Here is a 26,772-nt window from a genome sequence, read left to right on the forward strand (position 1 = left end):
GTTAGAGAATACGATTATGGTGAAAATGATGAAATTGAAGAGGTAAAATACGGGGAAGTAAAAAATCTGAAAGATTAAGAAGAAGAAGCAAATAAAGACGAAGTATAAGTGAAAGAATACATAGTTAAGATAAATAAGAATAAGATAAATTAAAGGAAAAAATAAAGAAAATCAGAAGGAAAAAAAAAGAAGAAGTTGAAGAAGACAAGAGGATAAAAAACAAGTAGAAGTTGAAGACGAGGAAGAGGAAGATGAAAAATATGAAAGATCAAGAAGATGAATTAATAGTATATATCCACATACAAAGCTAATAAAGATGAATATATATCCGCATACAAAGCTAATAAAGATGAATTTTTAAAATACAAAGACAAAAACGTTGAAGTTGAGAAAAGAGACCAGAAGATGAAAATGACAAAGTATAAGAATGTGAAGATGAATAAAAAATGCTAAATAAAACCAAAATAATAAGAAGACGAAAAGAAGACAAATACGATGAACTATGGAAGATTGATAACACAAAATAAAAAAAATAATAAAACTAAAAGGATGAGGAAGTTGAAGAAGAAGAGAAAACCGGAAGATGAAGAAAAAAAGTAGACAAAGAAGAAAATCACAAGTGATGTAGATTAAGTACAAAAATATGAAGATGAGTGATAAATAAGACAAAGAATATCAAAAAAGGAGGAGTAGTAAAAATTGAAAAAAATTAAAAATGAAAAAGAAACTAGAGAATACGATAATAGTAATGATGAAAAAAATAAAGAAAATATGATTGGTAAATATGGTTTAATATTTACTTTATTTGAAAATACTGATAATTTTTTATTTATTTAATGTATCGTATTAATGATTGCATACTTTAATATTATCTAAAACTATGAATGGATTGAAAGAAACATATTATATTTATTTAAACTATATGTGGATATATATTATTTAGACTAATATACATAATAATTTCATATTTCCATTTCCACTTTGAGAACATATATATACAATTGATTATAATAAAAATTTTGAATCAAAAGTTTACATAGTTTTTATAAAAAAATTAAAAAACTGTATGACAGCGCATGGTATGAAAAATGAAAGTAATTGTACAAGCTAATTATTTATAAATTCAATTTATAATTTTGAATGTAATTTTAAAACTATTAAAAATAATTATCTATAATAATTCTCTCATCTAATTAAAAGATTTTAAAATTCAGAATAATGGAAAATAAATAAATTTAACATTAGGTTTGCTGTTTAACTAGAGAAAAAAAAAAGTCAAACAAAAGTGTAAAACTTTTATCACCTTACATATTCAAAATAAAAGAAAACAGAAAATGAATTTGATAGATTCAATGGCTAGGAAAAATATGTGAGTGATTAAAAAAGTAGTTATCTTCAATTCTGTTAAAATCATTTGTGTAGTCTAGCCTGCAAGAACAAGATAAATAATGAGTCGAACATTCAACCATTTCATTTAGGAAATTTACAAAATGATACCGGTAAACAATGCTTACATAAAATGAGAATTTTCGACTTCAGAAATTGGAGGATCAAAGAGAATTCTCGGCCAGAACAAACACGTATTTCATCTGCACAAATTGAAAAATTATATTAGTTACAATTGATATACGTTGATATATGATTGATCGCGAGAATGAGAAATCACCTCCATATTGACACATCTCCCAAAATCTCAATACACAGAAAACAATTTTGCGACAAGGGCTGTTTTTCCATAGAGATTCAAAATGTTCAGATTCTATGCCCCACGCTATGCAATTGATGTCGAGACCCATAAAAACCAGAATTAAGATGTCATTTTCCTTAATATCGAGAATACGGTAGTAAAGGGTTATATATGTATTAGTCTTTATTGTCTTAAATAATTTATATATTATGTTTGTGAATATTTTATTATGTTTATCACTGACATTAAACTCTCTGATTTTACTAATTTGTAGCGGTTGTCGTTTACAAATGCATTTAGATGGTGATCACTCGGAATTTTTTTAAGAATCTCTACTTAATTGCAAACAACCTATTGTCATCTGTGTTTTAAGATTTGTAAAGGTGATCTAAGTGCATGATATCTGGATTGTTACAACAGCCTTCAAATGTAGTAAAGTTTTGGTTCATCCTCCATTCCCCGAAGTTCACTGATTCAAGAAGCTTATTTTAGAGACTTAGACATAGATCATTTTTTTCTGAAGGAATATTTATTAAATTTTATTTCGTTTACTATATAAAATACCATTTTTTCTATATTTGATTAATATTAATGGTATAATTTCATTTAATTATTGTAAATAATTGTTGTTCATCTTAAAAAATAATATATACTGAAAGTTTAACAAGAAATATTATACAATTTAACAATTATCCATAAACTCAAATATAAAAATATTATACGACTTCTTAAATATATAAAGCCTGCGCTTGTCGCGGACAGTCACCTAGTATTTAATTATTTTCCTTCTCAAAAGTAAATTGGAAAAGAATAAAATATTATATATGTAAAAATAGTATCAAATCCTCATAGGAAAAGGAAATAGTATTTGGAGCACATGTCGTTTAACTTTGGATATATAATACAAGATTTGTTCAGGTTCAAACGTGCATGGAAATTTGAAACCCTAAATTTTGTTTAGAGAGCCCGACTCGTTTTCTCTTCATTGAGAGAGAAACAAAACAAATGATGAGGTCCGATCTTCCTCAGGAGTTGTTAGAGGAAATACTTTCCAAGGTTCCAGCCACGTCTCTGAAACGGCTACGATCTACTTGCAAATGATGGATCGAGAAACAGTTTAGTGAAGGTACAAAGCAGTCTAAGCTTCTCATGTTAAAGGATTATAGAGTTTGTCCAATGAGCATCGATCTCGACGTAGCTCCTCCATCTATAGCGGTTTAAGGGTGCACTTAGCCTAAAAGATTCACATCCTAATTCAGAAGAAGTCGATATAGCCAAAGTGTTTCATTGTGACGGTTAATTGTTATGCACCACCAAAGACTATAGACTTGTGGTTTGGAATCCGTGTTTGGGGGAGACCAGGTGGATCCAACCCAGAATTGGTTTCACGAGTTTCTCCAGGTTTTCTCTAGGATACCAAAACAACAACAAATTTTGTCGTAGCTACAAAATATTGAGGTGTTGGTGTCGTGAACCAAACAATAGGTTTGAAATCTATGAGCTTAGCTCTGATTCATGGAGAGTTCTTGACGAAATTTCTCTTGATTTTTACATATCACCAAATGGTGTGTCCTTAAAGGGAAATACTTTCTGGATTACTTGGGATGGAAATTTGTATAATCGATATGTACACCGTTTTGATTTTACAACTGAGAGATTTCAACAATTGTCTCTTCCGAAGAAAATGCAACTTAGGAATACCGAACGTTATATCAGGGGTCATTCAGTTTTTGGAGAAGAAAAACTCTCAGTGTTCTATCAGTGCCTTGTTTCAAGAGAGATGGAGATATGGGTGACCAATAAGATTGGTACAGAAGCAGCAGAGTTGTCGTGGAGCAACTTCGTTACACTGGAATTACAGAGATTTTGCCGGTTAATTGTGAGTCCTTTTTTTAATCGACGAAGAGAAGAAGGTGGTCTTGTATTGTAGTGAAAGTTATAACATGGTATACACTATTGGAGAACACGATGAATATTACACAGAAGTACCTTTTATAGAATCTACAAACGAATCATCGTGGCTAGATGACCCTTTTGCAGAATCTATATATATAAAAGATGGTTCCCATTTATCTTCAGTTATGTTCCAGTTCACATCCAGCAAGATAGAGGCCAAAGAAAATAATCGATAAGGTTCCTATATTCTTTTTCTTTTTTATTCGTGGTTTTTGTGTCGTTTGATTTATTTAATGAATTAAGATCTTATTTTATATTTCTTTTTACATCACTGGTTATCTAAGTTTTAAAGTTTTAAATAGCTTGTAGCGGACGAAAGCGGTGGACTCAACGCTAGCGCTTCATACCTTTGGTATATGTAGCGGTCTGCTTTTTGTATATGACGACTAAAGATCTTTAACTTTCATTATTAAAACTTTTAAAACTTAAATTAATGCAATTGTTCTTAAAAAAATATCAAAACATCAATCCAAAAAAAATGCAAAGACTAAACCAAACAATCGTTTAAAAATATTGCTAGAACTAAAACACTAAAGAATAAGATCATCATCATTACGAAGTTCATAACAATTTTGGTAACCCAAATCATTTGTTCCTATATCCTCTTCAATCTCATCATCATCAATAAAGGACATAACACATTTTCCTTTGTCAACTCTAGCTGAACTTGGAGCAACATCTTTTTCTTTGTCAATTCTAGCTGAACTTGAAGCAACACTCTTTCCTCTAGTACGGTAGCTAGGTTCCTCTGCTCCTGTAGCCTAGCTAACCATTCTCTATGTCAAATCATCATCTTCAAACACCAAAGCATTGTCTTCATCTGAAGAGTTCCCGTCCATTCTCCCAAGTAGCCACTCGTTGCTTTCATAAATTTCTTCCAAGAGAATAGGATCAGTGGTATCACTTCGCTTGTATCGACGTTGCAAAGCACGATTATATTTCACAAAAACCATATCATTCAATCGACTTTGGGCCAATCGATTTCTCCTCTTCGTATGAAGCTGTTAATAATAAAGAATATAAGTTACATAATATTGTGAAATTTTATTCAAAATACGTACTAAAAAACTCATGTTACTTACAAGTTGAAAAACATCCCAACTTCTCTCACAACCAGTAGCGCTACAAGTGAGACTAAGAACTTTTATGGCAAAGTTCTTGAGGTTTGGAGCTGAAGATCCATAACATGACCACCATTCCGCTGTTATAATAAAAATATTGTTATTTATCATCTAATATCATTATATTCAAAAACATATTATATTTAAAAAAAAATGACCTGGTGACTTTTTCGATCTTTGCCTCTTTGCCATTGTATTACCAAAGATACCAGTTGCATTTTTAAATGCATCCAACTCATCCAATATTTTGTCTTGAATCTCCTGCTCAAGAACCAGCCTTTCAATGCATTTATACAACCCGTTTTCCACTTCCGCACAACGTAAATCATCAGGATGTTCATACTGGATCGCTGGGTTCAGAAAATAACATGCTGCATGCAAAGGTCGGTGAAGCTGACAGTCCCATCTTCTGTCAATAATCTCAAAGACTTTTCCGTATTGCTCCTCCCTCAGATTGAAACTATTAGCAATAGCCTCTTTTGCTTTGTCCATGGCTGCATAAATATATCCCATTGGTGGTTTTCTCTCTCCATCAACCATCCTAAGCACACTAACCAATGGACCTGTCACTTTTAAAGCATATAAAATATGTCTCCAAAAAGTATATTGCAACAGATACGTTTGCACTTTCTTTCCTCCAGCTTCCTTTGGCCATTTAGAAGCATTCCACTCTTCAGAAGTCACCATCTTCCTCAAGTTGTTCTGCTTCTTGTGAAATTGTGAAAGAGTGATGAAAGATGTAGCAAATCTAGTCACAGCAGGCCTATGCAGATTGTGTTGGTTTGTGAACCTTCTCATCGTGTTCACAAGATTGACATGACTATAAATATAGCCATTTATGTAAATACATTTCTTCAATGTATTCTTCACTTGTGGTATTTCTCCAATGTCTTCCAACATCAAATCAATGCAATGTGCAGCACAAGGAGTCCAATAAAAATTTGGTCGTTTTACCTCTAGTAATGCCCCTGAAATTTATATTACAAATATAAGATTCCATGTATATTAGAAAAATAAAATAAAATTAGAGTTATATATCTTACCAGATTTTTTGTACGCTGATGCATTGTCCGTTACGACTTGAACGACATACTTTTCTCCTACCTCCACAACCATTTCATCAAGCAAGTTAAATAAGCAATTTGCATCTTTCACGACTTCAGAGACATCTTTCGATTTGATGAAATCGGAACCCTTCGGAGAATTAACAAGAAAGTTAACAATATCTTTCTGTACGACCGAATCGCGCCATCCATCAGACATAAGAGAGCACTCATTAGATGCCCACTCTTTCTTATTATCCTTGATTAGAGCAAGAGTATCTTCGACTTGTTTCTTAAGAAAAGGAACTCTTAACTCATACATACTCGGTGGCTTCAATCCTGGACCATACTGCCCTATTAACTCAATCATCTCTGCAAAACTCTCGTAAGTGACAGCGTTTAATGCAAGCCCAGCATCAGTAAACCACTTAGATATGCCTAAACAGACCTTGTCCCTTAATTCTTTATCACATGCACCAAAAACTCCTTTTCTCTCCTTCCTTCCTTGCATTATATCTGCAGGAGTGGAAGTCACAAACCTGTCTAGTGGACCTTTCTGTTTACGCTTTTTAGGCTGTTGAACGTCCATCTTTTTATCATCGCCATATTCATCAACGTTTTGTGGAGTTACATCCATCATCTGAGCTGCTTTTGCTTCTGCTTTTTTAAGCTTGTAATTCAGCAACTCTTCTCTCACGTGTGCTGGATAATGGGGACTTTTTTTACGCCTGAACCTTCTCCAGTCAAGTGATTCTTCAATCGATATATTCCTCCCTTGGTCACTTGCAAACAGTAAATACACTTCCAATACGTACTGTTGCCCTGTTGTATTCCGAATTTTCTTCCCGGATCAGAATGATCAGTCATGGTGAATCTATGATTGGTAAAAAAAAAGGTAATTACGTGAAAGAGGAGATAAGAGAACAGAAGATAGAAGAAACTAGAGAGGAGAATAGAAGGAGACGTGAGATGAAGAAGACGTGAAGGAGAAACTAGAGAGGAGAATAGAAGGAAACTTACTCGAAGATTACGCGGAGACGTGAAGGAGATGTGAAGGAGACGTGCGATGACAGTAGAGGAGAATAGAAGTTTTTTATTTTTTTTTCTTTCTTTGGTTAGATTACGGCTAAATACAGATGATGCGAAGTTAAATTTTTTGTTAGGGTTTTTTTTATTAAAGCCCAGCTCACGGCTTCCTGAATGTACACAACAACAACATGCATTAAACGACCTAAACATAAAGCGTGCGCTTTACCTCGCTTCACGCTTCACTTCTATAGCGGTAAAAGCCTCCGCTTTATGTATTCTGCTTTGCTTTGGTTAATTGAAGCGTTGGTTCCATCGCTTCTGACCGCTTCACGCTATAGCGTTGGAAGCGGTCGACTATTTATGATTCATATCTTCTTTGCATTCAAGTTTTAACTAAAATAACAACCAGTTTGTGGGCATTCGAAGACTAAAAAAACTTCTTCATTATCATAGCTGTGACTACATCAGCTGGCTAAGATGCTTTGGTGTTCTAGAGGGAAAGGCAAATGAACTTAATCGTGGTGTTAACATCTCTGACTTGCTTTAGAAGCACAATATGTCTACATTTAATGCACTTATATATGTGATTCAACAGTTAAATAATGGAATGGTTTATAGTTTATTGTATGGACTAGAGGTCAGTGTTTTTTTTCTGCATAATCACTATACTTTTTGCATAGAATTTGTGTTTATGGTTTTGGTAACATAACAGTTGAGGTTAACAGATGGACAAGAAAGATCTCAATGACGTGTTTAAAATCACGATGAAGATTTGATCCGATATACTATCCTGGGTCACGAATTTCTGATATTCTTAAACACTTAGCATTCAGTTACTTTCCGGACTTTGAGTCTCATCTCTGTCCATTCTCCAGTCAACTTCACAGTCATCACTTCTTGACCGTGATTTTCTACTCATATTGTTCTCTGTTCTATGTACTGTAGTTTTGCTAAGAGGACTCAGTGTTGGGATGGGAGTTAATGGCTCGTGTGCGGAACAGTGGAAAGGAATGGCTGAAGAAAGCTTTACTTGCATCTGCAAGATTGACAAGAGATAAGTTCTTATTGCCTACATAATTATCACTGCACCTTTTGCATAAAACATGAGCTTGATGGTTTGGTAGCATGACACTTTGAGTTTTACAGATGGAATAGAAAGATCTCGGAGACGCGCTTCTCAGTGAAGGTAGGAAAAAACAAGGCAGAGTTACTCATTACTTTAAAATTCTCTACTCTCTCCAACGAGCATGATCTGTGTGTTTTTTTTTTCCTTTTCTTCGCCTTTCTTTTTTGTTCCATCTATAGTTTAATTAAAATATGGTCTATGACTATAATATATCCAACGTTTAAAAATTCAGGATATAAACTTGTTTATCTTACCTAAACTCTGAACAATTGATATGGTCCATACTATAGTATATAGAAAAATAAACAAACGGGAATTACTATATAACTCTACCTGAAACACAAAGCAATGCCTGAAAGAGATTACTGTAATTTGAAAATTTAAAGTGAAAATTTCCAAAAGCCAACCCTGGACAATATATCGAACATCTAAAAACGGCGTCGTTTTAAAATATGCTTCTACACAAAAAGAAAAATCTGTGTTGAACCCGTGCGCTATTCTCCAGTATCTCGGCCAGGTGTTGATGGCGACGGCGATAGTGATGAACGGCGAGCCGAAAAAGCAACCTCGGCCAGGTCGCGGCGGTTTCCAGGCCCGTGGATTGACTGAGGAAGAAGCTCGAGTTCGCGCCATATCGGAGATTGTCAGCACAATGATTGAGCGCTCCCACCGCAACGAGAATGTTGACCTAAATGCAATTAAAACCGCCGCTTGCCGGAAATACGGCCTAGCGCGTGCGCCAAAGCTTGTAGAGATGATCGCTGCGCTTCCTGATAACGAGAGAGAGACTCTTCTCCCGAAGCTCCGTGCTAAACCGGTCCGAACAGCTTCAGGGATCGCCGTCGTGGCGGTTATGTCGAAGCCTCACAGGTGCCCTCACATAGCCACGACGGGGAATATCTGCGTGTATTGTCCCGGTGGACCTGACTCTGACTTCGAGTATAGTACTCAGTCTTACACTGGATACGAGCCTACCAGCATGCGAGCTATTCGAGCCAGGTGAATAGTTTCTGCTACTTTATGGAATTGTAGCTTGTATGTGGATTAATCTTATATTCTAATACAAGAGGTTGTTTCGATTGATATTAGAATCCAATCTATTAACGCAGTTTGAACTTAGATTCAGTTGTTGACAATGGATCGTAGGTAGTTTTCGGGACTATGTTGTGTGAGAGAGCTTAGACTGGGAACTTTTCTTGGAATCGTAGTAGTTTTGGGTTGTGACCAAAGCTTCCAATAATGACATTATTCACAGTAACTATTTATAAATTGAGAGATAGAGTTGTAGATTATGAACTAGAATGAAGACTTTCTTGATAAGGCAGCTGCTAAAGGTTCATCAGGAAAATGCTAAAGCTGAATAACTTGTTCCTCTTTGTGATGGAATCAAAAGGTTTCGGAATTCAATTCTTAAAGTGGGAATATTGAACATCCTAATCGACTATGATAGATTTATATATAGTTCTTTGTGCTGCTTATCTAATGAGGGTGTGAATGGATTTTGTTAAAGCCTTGTTTATTTTCTTAGGTATAATCCATATGTTCAGGCAAGGAGCAGGATAGATCAGCTGAAGCGGTTGGGTCACAGTGTAGATAAGGTTAGAGTTTGATCTTTTCTATTTATCTTAGTAATTAATTCATGTTTACCAATCTTCGGCCCAGATAATTACTTAGGATTTAAATGACAGGTTGAGTTCATTTTGATGGGAGGTACTTTTATGTCGCTGCCTGCTGAGTATCGGGATTATTTTATACGGAACCTGCATGATGCGTTGTCAGGACACACTTCCGCCAACGTTGAGGAAGCAGTTGCTTATTCTGAACATAGTGCAACTAAATGCATTGGCATGACAATTGAAACGTGAGTTGTTTTTGCTTGAAGTGTCTTGTTTTGTGTATGTGTTGGTCCTTATATAATTCTTATATATTGAGATATCTTTCTTTTGTGAATTTGGTTTTAAACTTTAGGGGAACTATACCATAAGTTCAATCCTAGAACTTTATGTGAATTTTGGTTTCGTGTTTCATTGCTGTTTTCTTTTCATTGATTACTTTAAATGGAAGAGTGAGTCAAATGTCTAACCTCTGAAGAATGAGACTTCAAATCTGTGAAATACATTACCTAATCTGTTTTAAAAATTCATCAGGAGGCCAGATTACTGTCTTGGACCTCATCTGCGACAAATGCTGATTTATGGTTGCACCCGACTAGAGATCGGTGTCCAGAGTACATATGAAGATGTTGCCCGTGACACAAATAGAGGCCATACTGTTGCTGCGGTAGCAGACTGCTTCTGCTTGGCTAAAGATGCTGGTTTCAAGGTATATCCATATAGATTAGCCTTTGACGAATATTTTTTACCATGTATTATCAAATTTCTCGTGGCAGCTTTCACCTTAAGCAGTGAGCCTTTTTTTATTCGGTGACACTGCTGTAATCGTGTCCTTACTCCTTTTGTCTGTTTTGCTTATAGGTGGTTGCACATATGATGCCTGATCTCCCTAATGTTGGGGTTGAGAGAGACATGGAAAGTTTCAAGGAGTTTTTCGAGAGCCCGTCATTTAGAGCAGATGGGTTAAAGATATATCCTACCCTCGTGATACGTGGAACTGGCCTTTACGAACTATGGAAAACTGGGAGGTATAATGTTCTTGTGTTAAAAGAAGAATGCGCCTAAATGTTACGAGGGAAAAGCTCTAATCATGTTTCATTTTCTGCAGGTACCGAAATTATCCACCTGAGCAGCTTGTTGATATCGTTGCAAGGATTCTATCCATGGTACCTCCATGGACACGTGTTTATAGAGTGCAGCGTGATATTCCTATGCCTTTGGTTACGTCAGGGGTTGAAAAAGGAAATCTTCGTGAACTGGCTCTAGCCAGAATGGATGACTTGGGCCTCAAATGCCGTGATGTCCGTACTCGTGAAGCTGGAATTCAGGTGCTTAACGCAAAATTTAGTTTCGTTCTTTGTACTCTTGTTATTGACTACTGGATTTCTAAAATATTTGCTCATATGTTCTTGAATACAGGACATTCATCACAAAATTAAGCCAGAACAAGTAGAGCTTGTGCGTCGAGATTACACTGCAAATGAAGGTTGGGAGACATTCCTTTCTTATGAAGATACACGCCAGGTAAAAGCCTCATATCTCTCATCCTCTCTACGCGCAGTATAGTCCCTTGGATAATAGTTGATAAATCGTTAATAAGATCTCATACTTCTTCTCACTCACTAGATGTATTAAGTCATGTTTATCTACCATATATAGATTTTGAGTAGGTGATCAATTTTGTATCCGTAACTTCATTGTGTCATGCACTAAGCCTAGAGTTTCATGAGAAACTTGAAAAAGCTTTGTCTTCTCAATCCATAAGCCCCATTATTGGTTTTAGAATCCGTCAATGCTCTGGAAATTTTTCTCAGAGAAAAGAACCCACCATTTATCTTTGTCGACGCAGGACATTCTTGTTGGCTTATTACGTTTGCGAAAATGCGGAAAGAACGTAACTTGTCCAGAACTTATGGGAAAGTGTTCTGTTGTCCGTGAGCTTCATGTATACGGAACGGCTGTACCAGTGCATGGTCGAGAGGCTGATAAGTTGCAACATCAGGTACACAATAATTCAACTTGATATTGACTCCTAGTTAAGGAGTTTTATTCTGATTATCCGTTTTTTTTTTTGTCGAATTTGCAGGGATACGGAACACTTCTGATGGAAGAAGCAGAGAGGATTGCTAGAAGAGAACACCGATCTAACAAAATCGGTGTGATCTCAGGTGTAGGAACCCGACATTATTACAGAAAGTTGGGTTATGAATTGGAAGGTCCTTACATGGTGAAGCATCTTCTTTGAAACTCTGTTTTGAGTTAAAATCAAATTCGTAAACGTGCCCTCTTTTTTTGTTGAACTAGTGATTACCTGATCGTTTTGAGTGTATTGCTTTCTAAATTTATAAAAGAGTTGATTACAGAAAGAGCACTTTTTAGGATAGGTATTATAAAATAACAACTCTTTAAAAAATTTGGGCATAAGAAATTATTGCAATATAAAAAAAAAAATTCCCTTGGGTTTATAAGATTGTTTTAAGGTCTGAGTTTTCTTTAGCAGTGCAAAAATTTTTTAGGAAATACCTATTTTGTAAAAATCTTTTGGGAAAACGGCATATTTCCCTTCATCAAGTTTTATAGTAACAAATTCACGAGGAAAGTTTAGTTTTATCCAATTAAAAAGTTAAAAACTTATGAGAAAAGTTTAGTTTGATCCAATTAGAAAGTTAAAAAATTTTATAGCCCTGAATTTAAAGTTTAGTTTTTTCACCCACCTAGGATTTACATCGGTTTATTGTTTATCAATAAGTGTGTTGACCACTTAAAAATGAAACTTATCGAAATTAAACCCAATTAAAAATTTAAACCAAAATTGACCCATAATGCTGACCAAAAGACCAACATCTGATTCCCTCTAAACTCTCAAAACCCCCAAATCCTCAAGAACCCTAAAATCGAAAATCCCAAATACTAAATTCGTGAACCCTAAATTGAAACCTCAATCCCAAATCAAACCCCAATACTAAATCAAACTTCATTCCCGAATCAAACCTAATTCCGATTCCACCTCAATCTTCGATTTCTTCTGCAAATATCGATAGTGGAGTGGCTCTTGGGTATGATTCCGATGGTGAAGATCGCAGGGAGCAGAATCACTACAACATCGAGCAAGCTCTGACTGAGTATCAAGATGAGCTTTCCATAAGGCACAATATGTACCCGAACTTGGATGAAGAAGATGCGACGTGAGCGAAGGCTCAGAGACGCGACAGTTTCCGACAAGGCAATGGAAGCTTGTACTTAGGACAAGTCTTCGTCAGTGGTATAACGTTCAAGGAGAGTGTCCTGGACTATGTGCTGAAGAATGGTTACAATCTGAGTCAGTACAGGTATGACAAGACGAAGCTTTGGTTTAAGTTTGAGGGAGATGGTTTTTCATAGCGCATCTACTGCTCTTGACCAGGTAACAATACAATGTGGGAGGTTGCGGTGTTTGAGTCAGTTCATTGTAGTGTTCCCAATAGGGTTTGTGAGATGTTCAAGGTGTCGGTGATTGTCTGACTCTTTTTTGATAAGATTCATGAAGAACCAGAATACTTCATGCCTATGAAGATTAAGGAGTTGGTTATGGAGAAGTGGAAGATATCTGTGACAAGGCTTCAATGCCAGCATGAGAGGAATAAAGCTCTGAGATGGATTGAAAGAGAGTATGAGGAGCAGTTTGCACGTCTCCGAGATTATGCAAAAAAGATAGAAGTCTCTAATCCTGGAACTTCCATGGAGGTTGATTGCATGATAAATGAAGAACGTAAACATGTCTTTCAAAGATTATATGTCTGCTCCGAGAACCTCAGAAGATCATGGAAAGAAAACTGTAGGCCGATGATAGGAGTGGATGGTTGTTTCTTAAAAATTGTCCACAAAGACGAGTTGTTTGTTGCAAATGGTCGAGATGCAGACAATCAGATCTACCCAGTCGCATGGGCTGTAGTACAAAAGGAAAAAGATGATAATTAGGGTTGGTTCTTTGGTAAGATCAAGCATGAATTAGGACTAGAAGATGGAGATGGTTATGTTTTAATCTATGATCGCCAAAAGGTAAAACTTATAGTAAGATTATTGCTTATTTATGCCTATTTTAATTGTATAGATCCTTACTTAATTTTTTTTGTAGGGATTGATCAGTGCCGTTCAAAAAATCCTGCCAAAGATAGAGCATAGAATGTGTACAAGGCACATTTACATGAACTTGAAGCCTCGACATACTAAGAATCCAGAGTTGAAAGGTTTGATTTGGCATGTACCTTGGAGCTACAATGGGCCAGAATTTAGGGAAAATTTGTGGAAGATAGAGTTATATGATGAAGCAGTGCACCGAGATTTGATGAAAACAAAACCGGAGACATGGTGCAGAGCATTCAACAAGCTTGGATCTTATTGTGAGAATGTGGAGAATAATTCAGTTGAATCATTCAACAACTCTATAGGTATGGTTTTGCTATAGTCAAATAACAGCTTGGTGGTTATTTTATGAATGTTTTTTTCATTGTTCTACTCAGGTAAAGCTAGGGATAAGACCTCATTTTATGAATGTTTTTTTCATTGTTCTACTCAGGTAAAGCTAGGGATAAGGCCTTAGTGCCTATGCTATAGACCATTGCAAGATTGGCAATGGTTCGTATAGCCAAAAGAGATATAAAAGCCACTAACTACAATGGCTTTTGTACGCCATACATGAAGAAATACTTCGAAGAGTTGCATGACAAAGCTTCAGGATGCTTTGTTAGACCATCCACTAACATGAAATTTTCTTCTATAATCGATGGATGCACTCACCGAGTGGACTTGGCTAATAAGAGAGGAATTATCGATAGTTCACCCTGATATCCCAAAGATGTCTGGTCGAAAGAAGGATAACGATAAGGCGGAGGAGAAAGTTACAAAGAAGGATAAAAGAGGAAGAGAGGGAAGAATGAGTCTCCCACGAAGAAGGCAGAACCATTGGAGAAGAGGAGAACTATGCATTGTGGAATATGTGGAGCTGCTGGTCATAATTCTCAGTGGCATAATAAGAAGAAGAAATCAAGATCTGCGGTTCTTCTTTCTTTCTTATGCATTTTCTTCTATGAGTTTTAAGGTAATGTATGTCTATGCTAATGCTTATTGTTTTATGATTTTCTCAGGTTCCTTTACTTGAGTCATCATCTCAAGTTGAATCCTCACAAGGAGTTCTCAATCAGCTTGACAAGACGAAGTGTTTTCTTTAGATGTGTCTTTTGATGCTGTTTAGAACATGTTTTTAATCTATGTTATGGCTGTCTTTTTGGACCTCTTTCAGCTTGTTCTGCGGCAATGTCTTTCTTCTTATTTTGTGGATGTTTTTGAACCTATTTAGGTGTAATGATCAGACTTATTCTGTTTACATTGATGTTCTAGTTATATTGATCCATGCTCTACTTATATTGAATCAAGTTTAATGTCAAGATAACAAAACACAAATTCTTAGCATCAAGCTTGCTAACAACATTCATGCATCCAAAAACAAACAACAAGCTTGCTAACAAAGCATCAACTTACAAGCTTGGTATACCCAACAACAATCATGCATCCAAAACACACAATTAACATCATTTTTTTCATTTCGGATTTAGCTTCAGCTATAGCTTATTCCACTCTTTCAAAATTCTCTTTCTCTAGCTTCATTTGAAGCTCTTCAAACATCTTCTTCTCGGCCTCCATAGACCCATTCGCCATTTCTGCCACCACTTGTTCAAGTTTTTCAGTTCTAATATGTCAATACATCTATCTCACTCAACAATGCCACATCGACCCACTTGAAAATGTGGCTATCATTTAAAAGCTACAAATAATGATAATCATCACCATTAAATTTGCATAAACCAGACCATTTCACAATGACAAGAGGAGACATAGCTGTGTACCTTTTTCTCAACAGCAAATGCACAACAATAGTATCTCAGACATCGACATTTTTGCGATAATTACTTCTCCACACCAACATCTTTTTTGCACACCTGAACTTCTTCGTTCTCGACCACCTGATGTGACACTTGAAGCAACAGATTTATTGTTATTCATTGTAATCGAAATTCAAACCTCACTCGAAGCTTGGGTTTCTGAATATTCTTTAGGGTTCCTCAACTGATTTTGGAATTGATTTGGGAATTTTCAAATTGTAATGAATAAACGATTTGTGTTGGATCGGGTTTTTAGATGGGTTTATAGTTTAGGGTCACTTTGGTCGGGTTTTAAAAAACAGTCTGGAATCAAGAAATACAGTTTCGTCTACGGTTAAACTCACAAACCAGTGAAATCAACTAAGGCTATATATGTTTCAAACTTTTAGGACAAAGTCGAAACTTCGGATTTTGGTGGAGAAAATACGTCGTTTTCCCAAATCTTTTTATAAAGTTTGAATTCGTTTTCCCAAATCTTTTTATAAAGTTTGAAGTCTTACAGTACAGTCTCACATTAAGTAGACACGAAAGAATCCTACTTCAAAACTGATATTCAACTGTATTATAATATGATAGTGTCTGCAAAAGCTGCAAAAGCTGCAAAAACTCTATCTCTTCTTCTTTGCAATGCCTCCCTTTCTAGAGCTACCACTAGCCTCAGGTCCTTCTGCTTCTTCAGCCTTTTGCTCTGCCTCAAGTATTGCCAACTGCAAATTTTTTACATTCAACCAGTATCACACATCAAAACTTGGGTCACTTTTCAAACAATAGAGAGAAAAAAAGAGAGAGAGAGAGAGAGAGAGAGAGAGACTGATCTGACCTCATCGAGAATGGGTTTGAGTTCCAAATACCGAGTTTCTGCGAGATCAAAACCATCCTTCCGCAGCTCCTACAATGCCAAATTACATGTTGATCATAACGTCATGAGACTCATGCTAAAGACAGTACAAGATTTCTACAATATGTCAAATCGAAACAGAGATTATTAGCATACCTTTCCCGTATGTTGGGTATGCTCATAAGCAGCCATTTGCCAGTACATGTTTGTGCGCTTATAGAAATCCTTCAAAGTTTCTCCAGGCTTCAAAGACAAACATGATCATATTAGTTGAGAGCTTCAAACAGAATCTCTTTCTTGGAAACAAAAAAAAAAAGTATATGCTCAAACCAAAATTTTACCGCTGGGGTTCTCTGTGCATCTGAGAGACCAAGATTAGCTCTAATCTGTTCTATCCGAGCTCGTTTCTCTTTTCTTCGTAGGGCTTTTCCTTCTCCTTTTATCATTGCAACAACTTCTCCCACTTTCACTGATCCATCAACATCCATAGCCTAGATTTCACATAGCCAAATCAAGTCAAACCCAACAAGACAAAGGGCAATAGAAGCTAAAAGAAGAAGGAAATATAAACCATATATAGACCAAAACCAGTACCTCTGCTTCTTCATCGTCATCATCCTCATCAGACTCTTCACTGTTTCCTTCATCGTCACTATCATCTTCATCTTCGTCTTCGTCTCCTTCTTCATCCTCTGAGACTTCCACCCACTCAGTCTCAGTCGCCTGTTTTCAAGACATAACAAGAAACGCATTGGCTACACAGTATTTATCAATTATACCAGACAAAAAAATGGAGATTGATGTAGAACAAACCGGAATGATACACTTCCACCCGTCAAGTTTGCTAAGATTAAGCGAGTACAAATCATCAAGAGTAATTTCTTTGTCTTTTATCTCCATCATGCCACCATATATGTATAAGGTATCCTTCCCAACGACCATACAAGAATTGATACGTCCACATGGTTTTACAACCTGCTCAACAAAATAATAATTGCAACAATTTACAACTCGGCACCAAAGCTCATAACAAAAATTAGGTAATGTTAATTAATTTTGCCATAACAAACCTCTTCTGAGACAGAAACTTGTGGATCTAGTCTAGCTTTTGCTCCTTGGAGAGCCTTGCTTTTATCAGACTCAACAGTTAGACCTGCTGCCATACGTTCAGATAACCCATCAGAAAAGCCTGCCGTATCACCAATGGCCAACGATTCATCTTCTTCTGTTGACTCCATCTCATCATCGTCATTAGAAACCATAGGTTTTGCCTCTAAGTTCTTCTTTGCCTGTGAGAAACCGTACAGATGTTATCCACCAACTCGTATGATACGTCTAAGGATAAGGACCACCTCATTGTAGAAAAAGTTGAACAATGGATGCAAAAGCAAAATTCTAGTAGAAATATATAGTCATACCTTATCTTTTGATGACTTTTCTTTTCGTAACTCTATGGGGTACCTGTCCTCCACAGACAAGGAGAGTTAAGTACTTCGAAAATGAAAAAATAATGAACCGCAACGTATATTTAAGAACTAAGTATCTCAGATTTAGAAAATGAAAAGTACGTTTGAGAAGCATTACAGAGTTTCAGTACTCGCAAGAACAGTAGATGGATTCTTACCAGCGGCGATTATCTAACTGGAAGCCATAGAGTTCATTTAAGAACAAACTCATCATTACATCACCTGCCAAGAAAACTACAGAAGTCAATACCTCAACATACAGATTCTGATATACACAAATAATATACAGGGATACCATTTCCCGACCTTCCATTTCCATGTCCACGACACCCCCAAACAGCAAAGCACGCTTTTTGTGGACACAAACCGAAAATCCGGCACGGGAGCTAGGAGGCATCCCAATTTTCTTCACCTAAGTACAGCAAGTGAATTATTATTACATTAGGAAGAAACGAGTTAACTCTACAGGGTTTTTAAAATATCTAACTGATGGAAACCGCAAGACATAAATAAATTAAGAGTAAAAGTACATACTTTGTTCCATTCCCAGGTCCTAGGATCAAGAGACCACAAATCTGCATGAACAATTCCTTTCTCAGAGCTTTTCTCCGATGAGACTTCTTTTGAATAACCACCATACAAGAATATCTGCAGCAGCAAAGGCTTTCCAATAAATAAAAAGAGACAGAGTTTGGACTTGAGGGATATGATATAGACATGTACATTGTAAACTAACCTCATCTTGATACACAAAAAACTGGAAACCGCTTCTAGCTGTAGGCCACATGGCACCAGGCTTTGGTTTTACTTCTTGCCACTATCAAAGAAACACCAAAATATAATCACATCGGAGAGGTAAGAATTGAAACGGAGGAAATTTCTGCGATTGGAAGGTAGGTTCACCTTGTATTGGTCCAAGTCAAACACATATAGATCATTGTAATACCTGAAAACGAGCAGTTGATGGCAGAAGTTAGCTTACAAAGATGTTACATCAAACAAAAGGATAGAGAAAATCTATGTCCAATCGAACTAATGATCCTTTTCACTCCTAATTCAGTTTAAACTACTACAAAATGTACACATTATCTATTCTCATTTACTAAATTTGCTTACTTCACTGTAAAGGATTTCTCAGTTATTGGACGACCAATATAATTAAACACTCAGGGAGTAATCAAAGGGAGAAAGACTACAAACGAAGAGATATCATTAATATCCTGATATACTTCTTACGCAAGGAGTAAATTACAACCTTACTTCACGTAGAGTGTCATAGAATCCACCAAAAATTATAATCTTGTGCTTGTATAATACCTGGAGGAAAAGTAAAGATAGAGCAGAGCAGGGTAAGAACTCGATGTGTTTGGTCACTAGAGGGGAAGCAAGAGTTGATTAATTATAATTACAGTTCCACTAAGAAACAACTCAATAGAGAAGAATGCTTTATATATTCATCAAAGAAGATAATTTGAAAATCAAGCAGCACATAAGAGACAAATCTGCCAGATTCCCACTCTTTGATGTATAAACTACTCGACAAAGTCTCTATCGTCTTAAATATCAAAGTCTGAATCTATCGACTTATTCCCGCTGCCTGTTAGCGATATACATTGCAAATTTTAAGGCAAATTGTGTCAGGATCGATCAAAGACTAACCATACGATGACCAGAACGTGGACTAGGACATCCCTTCAAATTTAACTGTTCCCATTGGTTCGTTTTCACGTCCAGCATCCAAAAGTCCTATAAATCAAACCCAAAGTTAAAAGATGAGAAGCGAAAAAAAAACAAGTAATAGACTGGCAAACAAACAGAAGTATACTACACACTTTGTAGTGGTGGAACCGCTCTTGATTTGGAGAAGTAAATTCACCACCTAATCAATGAAATAGAAGCTTAACTAATATGGAACGAGAGGAACCTAGATGAAAGAAACAACTAAACATCTTCAATCTACCAAATATGTAGAGATAATTCTTCCAAGCAACTGCCTGATGAGAGCTACGAGGAGGTGGACTATTGGGGCTTGAAATTAACCTCCACTCCTGCTTATCGACATCATATCGATAAAGATCACCATATACATACGTCTGCATTTACAGGAAACAAAAAAAGAAATACAATTTTTCATTATATGATTGTAATCATACACTCCTTAACAAGGGGACAAACAAGCAAAGAAAAAAATATTGCTCAAAAACAATCTTGAAAGCTAACCTTTTGGCCATTATAAAACTCCCCACCATAGAGTATCAACTCAGTCTCTTTCAAGGGATTTATAGTAAGCTGGATAAATGTTCATAACCAGCACAGATTTAGCAGAAGTCAAGAGCTTTAGATCAAAAACAAAGTTTCAATCTTTGAAGAACAGAGTAAGAGAGAAGCAAGCCTAACCGAGCAATTTGACCTAGGAGATGGTGCTGGTACATTTTCCTCAACATGAACCTCTTTCTTCTTAGCTTCTTCCTTCTGTATGCTCAACTGATACACAACAAACAACATTAGAGAACCTTACATTATGCCAAAACATAGAAAAAGGTTGTTTTTTATTGCAATTATTCTATTTTTAATCAAAATACGCCGTAAAACCATAAACAGAGCAGAACCCAACACACTGATTCTTAAGCTTAAACTAATACACTTAGTAGCAAATCAGAATCGATGAGAACTCAAACAAGTAATAAGAAGAAATATGTCTATTGTCTAAACAAACAAGTTGGAAATAATGAAGATGATGAATTATAGGAAGAGTGTAAATACGAGAATAGCGTCGATGTCGTCTTCAGGGGAGAGCTTTTTGCCTTCTCGACGAGCTTTCTTCTCCTCTGCCTTGGCGGTTTTCCTCTCAGTTTTCTCCTTTCCTTTACCGGCCTTCTTCGTCTTCTTTCCCATTTCTGTGTGTGCCTCAATTTGCTTGCTTCACAGACGCACGAATGGAGGCTGAGACCGAAGAAGTTGCGATTATTGTACAATGGAAGTAGCCCTTCTTCTACAGTGCTAAAGGAAGAAGACGAAGGTGGCTTTTATCTATTTGGGCCAGATCAAGCCCATTATTTATATTATGGAGGGAAAATTGTACTAGCAAATTATAAGCCCATTTGCTTATATCATCATGTCATCATTAATCAATCATACTTATAACATTCACAAAACTGGTATATCAAAACGATACTTTTTCTTTTCTTTTCTAACGTCTAATAAGTAATAACTTAATGTATCGATTACAAATAAAGTTTACAGCATGATTACACAGAACCACTCAAATATAATCTGTAAACATCCAATTGAAAAGACGATCTAACAAAAGGAAATTAAATACTGACGATGTTGTGCCTCTTGAAAGCCTTATTCACGAACAAAGTAAATCTGTTATTTTAGGTTTTCGTAATCAGTTTCAACTTTCAAACGGATGTGAATATTGAGCTTGGCTCACACCTTTTCGATAAGACTCCAAATCACACATTGTATAGCTTAAACTAATGTATTCATCCCGAGCTCTTGTTTTTTGGAATATTGATACCAAATATACTGTATCAAAATATGAGTTTTGAAATGTTATTCCTGTCTCGTTGAAATCAATCTTCTACTTTAGCATCAGGATCGGCTCAATAGGTTTTGGCGCCTAAAGCCAAAAGAAAATTAGTTTATTAATAAAAAAATTTAATAAAATTCTGCCTCTGAAGCTGGAACCCAATACCGAAAACCTCATATTTAGGGCAATAAACCACTGCACTACAACATTTGAGAAGTCCAGCAACCATATATGAGAAACTATAATTCTTACGTTACTCACCATCAATAATAGGAAAAACGATTCGAGAATAGACACAAATACTACAGTAATAAAGAGAGAACCATACAAATCATATATAATCCATCATTCTATCTAAATCGATGGTTTTAGATATCACAACCAACCAGAACCTTTTATCAACAAAAAAATTCGATCCTATGACTAAAAAATCTTATTATATATATATATATATATATAATTTTGATTAGTCTATTTTGTAATTACAATGATTGCTCTATAGATCAGATTTCAACATGTGTAAATCATTTATCTAATTATAAAAGTTAAATTGTAAAAAAAAAAAATAGTTCAAATAAGATTAAGATCATCAATTCTTCAGATTTAGGAATAGATAGATATTATAGGTAATTAAATAATAATAAAAACTGAAATAGGAACAGAAAAAATTGAATATATCAAAATATGAGAGAAATTGGAAATCAAATGCTAGAAAAAAATAGGATGATCAATATAAATAACTACTAGTTATTTTTTGTATGATTTTTTTTTTATTTCCCTACGATATTTTTTTTTATTTCCCCACAGCTATTTACTTGTACCTTGATGTCTTCCTTTCCTTAATCTTCAAATCCCGAATATAAGCGTTGGATAGAATAAACCATAATAGAGTGAAATCCGCTATTAGACTTCATTAAAATCTTCATCTTTCTTGATTTAAACCAAGTCGGAAGCTTATTATATATCGGAAGAAAAAATCCGATCACTTGATCAGAAGTTTGAGAGAAAAATCACCCTCTCTCTCTGAAAGATAGGGAAGAGAGAAGAGAGAGGGAAAAAAACTCTCCTAATAGAATTTTAAAACTTTTTTTAAAGAAGTAATGAACTCTAGGATTTAAACTCCCAAAACTCATAGCTCTTGTCACAACTCAACAAGGCTATTTATATAGGTAAAACACAACATAGTTTTTCCTTTTCCTAATAGTAGATTATTTCCTAATCATAAAGGTTTTGCCTCTTATCTCTTAACCAACATGTTAATGAGATATCTTAGGCTTTAAGCTACTAGAACCTATTAAAAGCTTATCCAACATTCACCCCCTTAAGCTTCAAGTTGTTCTTGGTAAGATCTTGAACACCAATCTTGATCTTCATCTCTTTAAACTTGATCCTTGCTAGAGCTTTAGTAAGGATGTCTGCGCATTGTTCTTCTCCGGGAACATGCTCCACTTCGATCTGTTTTTCTTCAATACATTCACGAATAAAATGGTACCCTTTGTGAATATGCTTTCTGCGTCCATGAAAGACTGGATTCTTGGTGAGCTTGATAGCAGATTTGTTGTCTATGCGGATGACAATCTTCTCCTGGTTCCAACCGGTTACTTCACTTAACAGATCTTGTAACCATATCGCTTGTTTGGCAGCTTCGGTGGCTGCCATAAACTCGGCTTCACACGATGACAGAGCAATTCTTTCTTGTTTTTAAAGAACACCAAGTGATAGGTGATTTGCCAAAGAAAAACGCATTTCCTGTAGTACTCCTTCCATCATCAGGGTCGACATTATGGGTGCTATTACTGTATCCAATAATCTTCTTTTCCCCACTTCTTTCGAACGTTAGACCGAAGCTAAGTGTCCCTTGAAGATACTTCAGCACTTGCTTTAGAACTTTACCATGCGATTCTTTTGGGTTATGCATGTATCTGCTTAGGACTCCAACAGAGAATGCAAGATCAGGTCTGGTGTGAATAAGGTACCTTAAACATCCAATTTTCCGACGATATGATGTGGCATCGATCTCAGGTTCCTTATCATCCCCTTTGGACAAGACTAAACCGAACTCCATTAGTATGTGAGTGGGATTGCAATCTTCTAGGCCTGCTTCTTTTAGGATTCTTCGAGCATAAGCCTCCTTTTTGATCTCTATTCCCTTTTTTGTTTGACTTACTTCCATACCAAGGTAGTAAGTAAGCTTCCCAAGGTCTGACATCTCAAAGTTACTCGACATTCAGTTCTTGAAGTCGTAGATGATTTGTGATGTGTTTTCAGTCACAAATAAGTCGTCCACATACACAATGACTATGAGAAAGCCTCCATCTTCTTCTTTGCGATATACCGAGCTCTCTCTTGAGCACCTCTTGAACTTCATTCCCTTTAATATCTGATCAAGCTTTGTATTCCATGCTCTTGGGGCTTGTCGTAGTCCATATAAGGCTTTTGAAAGTTTGAACACCTTATGTTCTTCTCCCTTCCTTTCAAAGCCTTCTCGTTGGGAAACATATACCTCTTCGCTTAATTCACCGTGAAGGAACGCAGTTTTCACGTCCAAGTGATGAATTTCCCAACCGTTTGAAGCAGATAAGCCCACCAATAGACGAATAGTTTCTATACGAGCCACAGGTGCAAAAACTTCTTCAAAGTCGATTCCAGATTTTTGCACATATCTTTTGCAACAAGTCTGGCTTTGAACTTGTTGATTGATCCATCTGCATTTCTTTTGATCTTGAATATCCACTTGAGGCCAATAACTTTTGCTCCGATGGGTTTCTCAACTAATTCCCAAGTTCTGTTTTTGTTGATGGATCTGATTTCTTCTAGGCAGGCATTTGTCCACTCTGTGGACTCTTTTGCTTCTTCGAAAGTCATCGGCTCCTCATTGATTGCTAAGAGAAGCATCCCACACTCCCTGTCAGCTAGCATCACGAAATCTTTGAGGTGACCAGGGCGTCGCACTGGTCGACTGGATCGTCTTGTCTGAAACGGATCGACATCGACTTCTTGTGCTTGATCAGTTTCAAATTCATCCCCTTCCTCTGTTTCGGCTTCGTTTTCTTCTTCGCCTTGTATTTCGTCTTCATTGTCATCTCGGGTATCTCCTGCTGTATAAGGACCTCGGCCCTCATCTACTACAGCTCCCCAAGTCATGTGAAACATTCCAGGTTCACATCTGTCATCTTTGTTGGCTCCCTTCCAATTCCATCCTGATTTCTCATTAAACACCACATCTCGGCTAACAATGATTTTCTTAGAAGCAGGGTTGTATAACCGATACGCTTTGGATCCTGTCTCTGTTCTGAGATGTACTAGTGCTCTTGAGCGATCATCGAGCTTTCTTAAGTTCATCGGTTCAACCTTAGCATAAGCAAGACATCCAAATACCTTAAGATGATCGATATTTGGTTTCTTGTTTCTCAAGCTTTCTTATGGTGTCTGGTTTTTGAGAGCTCTTGTGGGAATTCGGTTGATCAGGTATGTAGAATGGTGTATTGCTTCTCCCCATAGATAATTTGGAACTTTTATAGCCTTAAGGATACTTCTTGTCATCTCCAACAATGTCCTATTTCTTCTTTCAACTACGCCGTTTTGTTGCGGAGTATACGGTGTTGTAAGATGTATCCTGATTCCTGTTTTTTTCACAGAACTCATGAAATTCTGTTGATGTGAATTCCCCACCTCTGTCAGTTCTAAGAGTCATAATGGCCTTCCCAAGTTCTTTCTCCACTTGGCTTTTAAACACCTTGAACCTTTCAAACACTTCACTCTTCTCCTTTAGTAAAAACGTCCACATATACCTTGTGTGATCATCAATGATGACAAAGATATATCCGTTATGAGCCAAAGTTGCTGGTGAGATGGGTCCGCATAGGTCTGCGTGAAGAAGCTCTAGAGTTTGTGAGGATCTATACTGTGTTGCATTCGGAAAAGCCTGCCGAGTTTGCTTGCCCACCAAACAAGATTCACAAAGCTCTGTTCCTTCCTCTATTTTTGGTAATCCTTGCACCATGTCTTGAGCCGACATCATCTTAATGGTTTAAAAGTTGATGTGCCCAAGTCTTGCATGCCATCTCCAGCTTTCTTCTTCGATCTTTGAATGCAGACAGATTAGATTTCGAATTTGGAGATTTATCTTGTACAATCTGTTTGGTGAGATGAATACTTTGACTAAAAGTCTTCCATTCGGGTCATACAGGGTGAGATAGTTTTGCTTCATTCTGATGTCACAGCCATACTCGATTGCTTGTCCTAGATTCAAAATATTGCTCTTGAGCTCCGGAATGAAGTAAATATCAGTCACCAGTTGTTGTTCTTCGGTTTTTCCTTGAAACAAGATTGATCCTTTGCCTTCAATCATGACACACGATCCCTCCCCAAATTTCACTTTGCCTTTAATGTTCTCATTCAGCTCAGAGAAGTATGACTGTACTCCTGTCATGTGATTACTCGCCTCGTTATCCAAATACCAAATCCCTTCTTCTTTCTTGTCTGTTTCGTACTTCTTCGTTATAAGGTTTTCTTCGTTTAGATACACGGTTTGATTCATATAGAGTGCTTCTTCCTCCTCTGTTTCTTGTGTTTCAGTCATGTTTGTTTCTTGAAGTTTCTGATTTATCTTGGGGCACTTTGAAGCAAAGTGACCAATTTTGTCAAACCGGTAACAAACAACTTTAGACATATCCCTCTTTTCTCGTGTCTGGCTTGTCGAGGATCGCCCTTGACCTCTGCCTCTTCCTCTATATCCTCCTCTGCCTTGCGAACTCTGCTCTGAGTTTGCATAAAGGAGGTTTCCTTGCAATTCATCAGTATTCTCCTCATCAAGAATATGTTCTTCATAGGCTTTTAATCTCTCGATGATGTCTTTAGATCCAGAACATGTTCTACAGATGTGATTATGTGGATATATTTGTTTCGCGGTAAACTATTGAAGAATTTCTTCACCAGCTTTGATTTCTCAATTGTTTCTCCGAGAGCTGCGGATATAGACGCTATCTCTGATAATTTTCCTGCAAAGTTATCTATCGTGTCTCCATCCTTCATGCGAATTCTCTCAAATTCTGACATCAGCGTTTGTAATCTAGCCTCCCTAATGCGATCAGCACCAAGATTCCGAGTTTTGATGGCCTTGAGTTTTTTTGTTCTTACTGAGATTTTCCAGTATGGACTGAAAAATTAGACCTGTAGCAATGTCGTTTTTGGTTGCATCGGTTGATCCAGTTTCAATTGTATCCCATACTTTATGAATCTGGAGCATAACCCTCATCCTCATTGACCAGACGGTGTAGTTTGTGGCTGATAGCATTGGACATTGGATTGATGATGGTATAGTTTCTTTTGCTTGTGTCGAAGGAACTATATCACCCATCTCAAGATAATCTTCGTAGTTACTGCGGCTCGGGTTTGATCGTTGTTCTTCTTTAAGGCTCTGATACCAAATAAAGAAGTA

The 26,772-nt window shown here is 36.4% G+C and overlaps 3 protein-coding genes, 1 long non-coding RNA gene and 1 pseudogene across 5 annotated transcripts; 3 read left to right on the forward strand and 2 right to left on the reverse strand.

Annotated features, from left to right (window-relative positions):
- Nucleotides 1-2,692: 2,692 nt before the first annotated feature.
- Nucleotides 2,693-3,819, forward strand: LOC18018953 (annotated as a pseudogene).
- Nucleotides 3,820-4,419: 600 nt separating this feature from the next.
- LOC112086592 lies at nt 4,420-6,444 on the reverse strand. The gene is made up of 4 exons (XM_024155561.1): nt 5,808-6,444; nt 4,923-5,732; nt 4,726-4,844; nt 4,420-4,644 (listed from the first exon to the last, which is right to left on the reverse strand). Exons 1-4 carry the CDS (start codon nt 6,442-6,444, stop codon nt 4,420-4,422), a joined length of 1,791 nt encoding a protein of 596 aa, XP_024011329.1.
- Nucleotides 6,445-8,446: 2,002 nt separating this feature from the next.
- On the forward strand, nt 8,447-11,941 carry LOC18018954 (elongator complex protein 3). The gene is made up of 9 exons (XM_006402077.2): nt 8,447-8,961; nt 9,491-9,560; nt 9,651-9,823; nt 10,110-10,284; nt 10,437-10,603; nt 10,684-10,903; nt 10,995-11,099; nt 11,425-11,577; nt 11,662-11,941. Exons 1-9 carry the CDS (start codon nt 8,486-8,488, stop codon nt 11,818-11,820), a joined length of 1,698 nt encoding a protein of 565 aa, XP_006402140.1. The 5' UTR covers nt 8,447-8,485; the 3' UTR covers nt 11,821-11,941.
- A 491-nt stretch (nt 11,942-12,432) lies between these two features.
- On the forward strand, nt 12,433-14,897 carry LOC112086843. 2 transcript variants are annotated; one of them, XR_002899695.1, is made up of 5 exons: nt 12,433-12,904; nt 12,979-13,613; nt 13,690-14,002; nt 14,131-14,609; nt 14,699-14,897. It is a non-coding gene; the product is annotated as an uncharacterized LOC112086843 (long non-coding RNA). The 2 variants fall into 2 exon arrangements; XR_002899694.1 differs by having other exon boundaries at nt 12,433-13,613.
- Nucleotides 14,898-15,956: 1,059 nt separating this feature from the next.
- LOC18018956 (kelch domain-containing protein 4) lies at nt 15,957-20,782 on the reverse strand. Its single transcript, XM_006402079.2, has 20 exons — nt 20,561-20,782; nt 20,195-20,281; nt 20,018-20,086; nt 19,758-19,890; nt 19,630-19,676; nt 19,457-19,543; nt 19,053-19,114; nt 18,701-18,743; nt 18,534-18,614; nt 18,332-18,445; nt 18,104-18,209; nt 17,956-18,019; nt 17,750-17,792; nt 17,402-17,620; nt 17,145-17,306; nt 16,926-17,054; nt 16,673-16,822; nt 16,488-16,574; nt 16,314-16,382; nt 15,957-16,200 (listed from the first exon to the last, which is right to left on the reverse strand). The coding sequence occupies exons 1-20, from the start codon at nt 20,690-20,692 to the stop codon at nt 16,102-16,104; spliced, it is 1,983 nt and encodes a 660-aa protein (XP_006402142.1). The 5' UTR covers nt 20,693-20,782; the 3' UTR covers nt 15,957-16,101.
- Nucleotides 20,783-26,772: the final 5,990 nt, after the last annotated feature.

The sequence above is a fragment of the Eutrema salsugineum genome, unplaced genomic scaffold (genome assembly GCF_000478725.1).
Source record: "Eutrema salsugineum unplaced genomic scaffold, Eutsalg1_0 scaffold_2, whole genome shotgun sequence".
Classification (NCBI taxonomy): Eukaryota; Viridiplantae; Streptophyta; class Magnoliopsida; order Brassicales; family Brassicaceae; genus Eutrema; species Eutrema salsugineum.

Coding starts and splice junctions, on each gene's coding strand:
- LOC112086592 (XM_024155561.1), bottom strand. CDS start 6,444: ATGGATGTAACTCCACAAAACGTTGATGAATATGGCGATGATAAAAAG. Junction 4,845..4,922: donor AAGATCGAAAAAGTCACCAG/GTCATTTTTTTT, acceptor TTATTATAACAG/CGGAATGGTGGTCATGTTAT. Junction 4,645..4,725: donor GTTGGGATGTTTTTCAACTT/GTAAGTAACATG, acceptor TATTATTAACAG/CTTCATACGAAGAGGAGAAA.
- LOC18018954 (XM_006402077.2), top strand. CDS start 8,486: ATGGCGACGGCGATAGTGATGAACGGCGAGCCGAAAAAGCAACCTCGG. Junction 9,561..9,650: donor TGGGTCACAGTGTAGATAAG/GTTAGAGTTTGA, acceptor TTTAAATGACAG/GTTGAGTTCATTTTGATGGG. Junction 10,904..10,994: donor CTCGTGAAGCTGGAATTCAG/GTGCTTAACGCA, acceptor TCTTGAATACAG/GACATTCATCACAAAATTAA.
- LOC18018956 (XM_006402079.2), bottom strand. CDS start 20,692: ATGGGAAAGAAGACGAAGAAGGCCGGTAAAGGAAAGGAGAAAACTGAG. Junction 20,087..20,194: donor CTCCTAGGTCAAATTGCTCG/GTTAGGCTTGCT, acceptor ACATTTATCCAG/CTTACTATAAATCCCTTGAA. Junction 17,793..17,955: donor CAGTTAGATAATCGCCGCTG/GTAAGAATCCAT, acceptor TGTGGAGGACAG/GTACCCCATAGAGTTACGAA.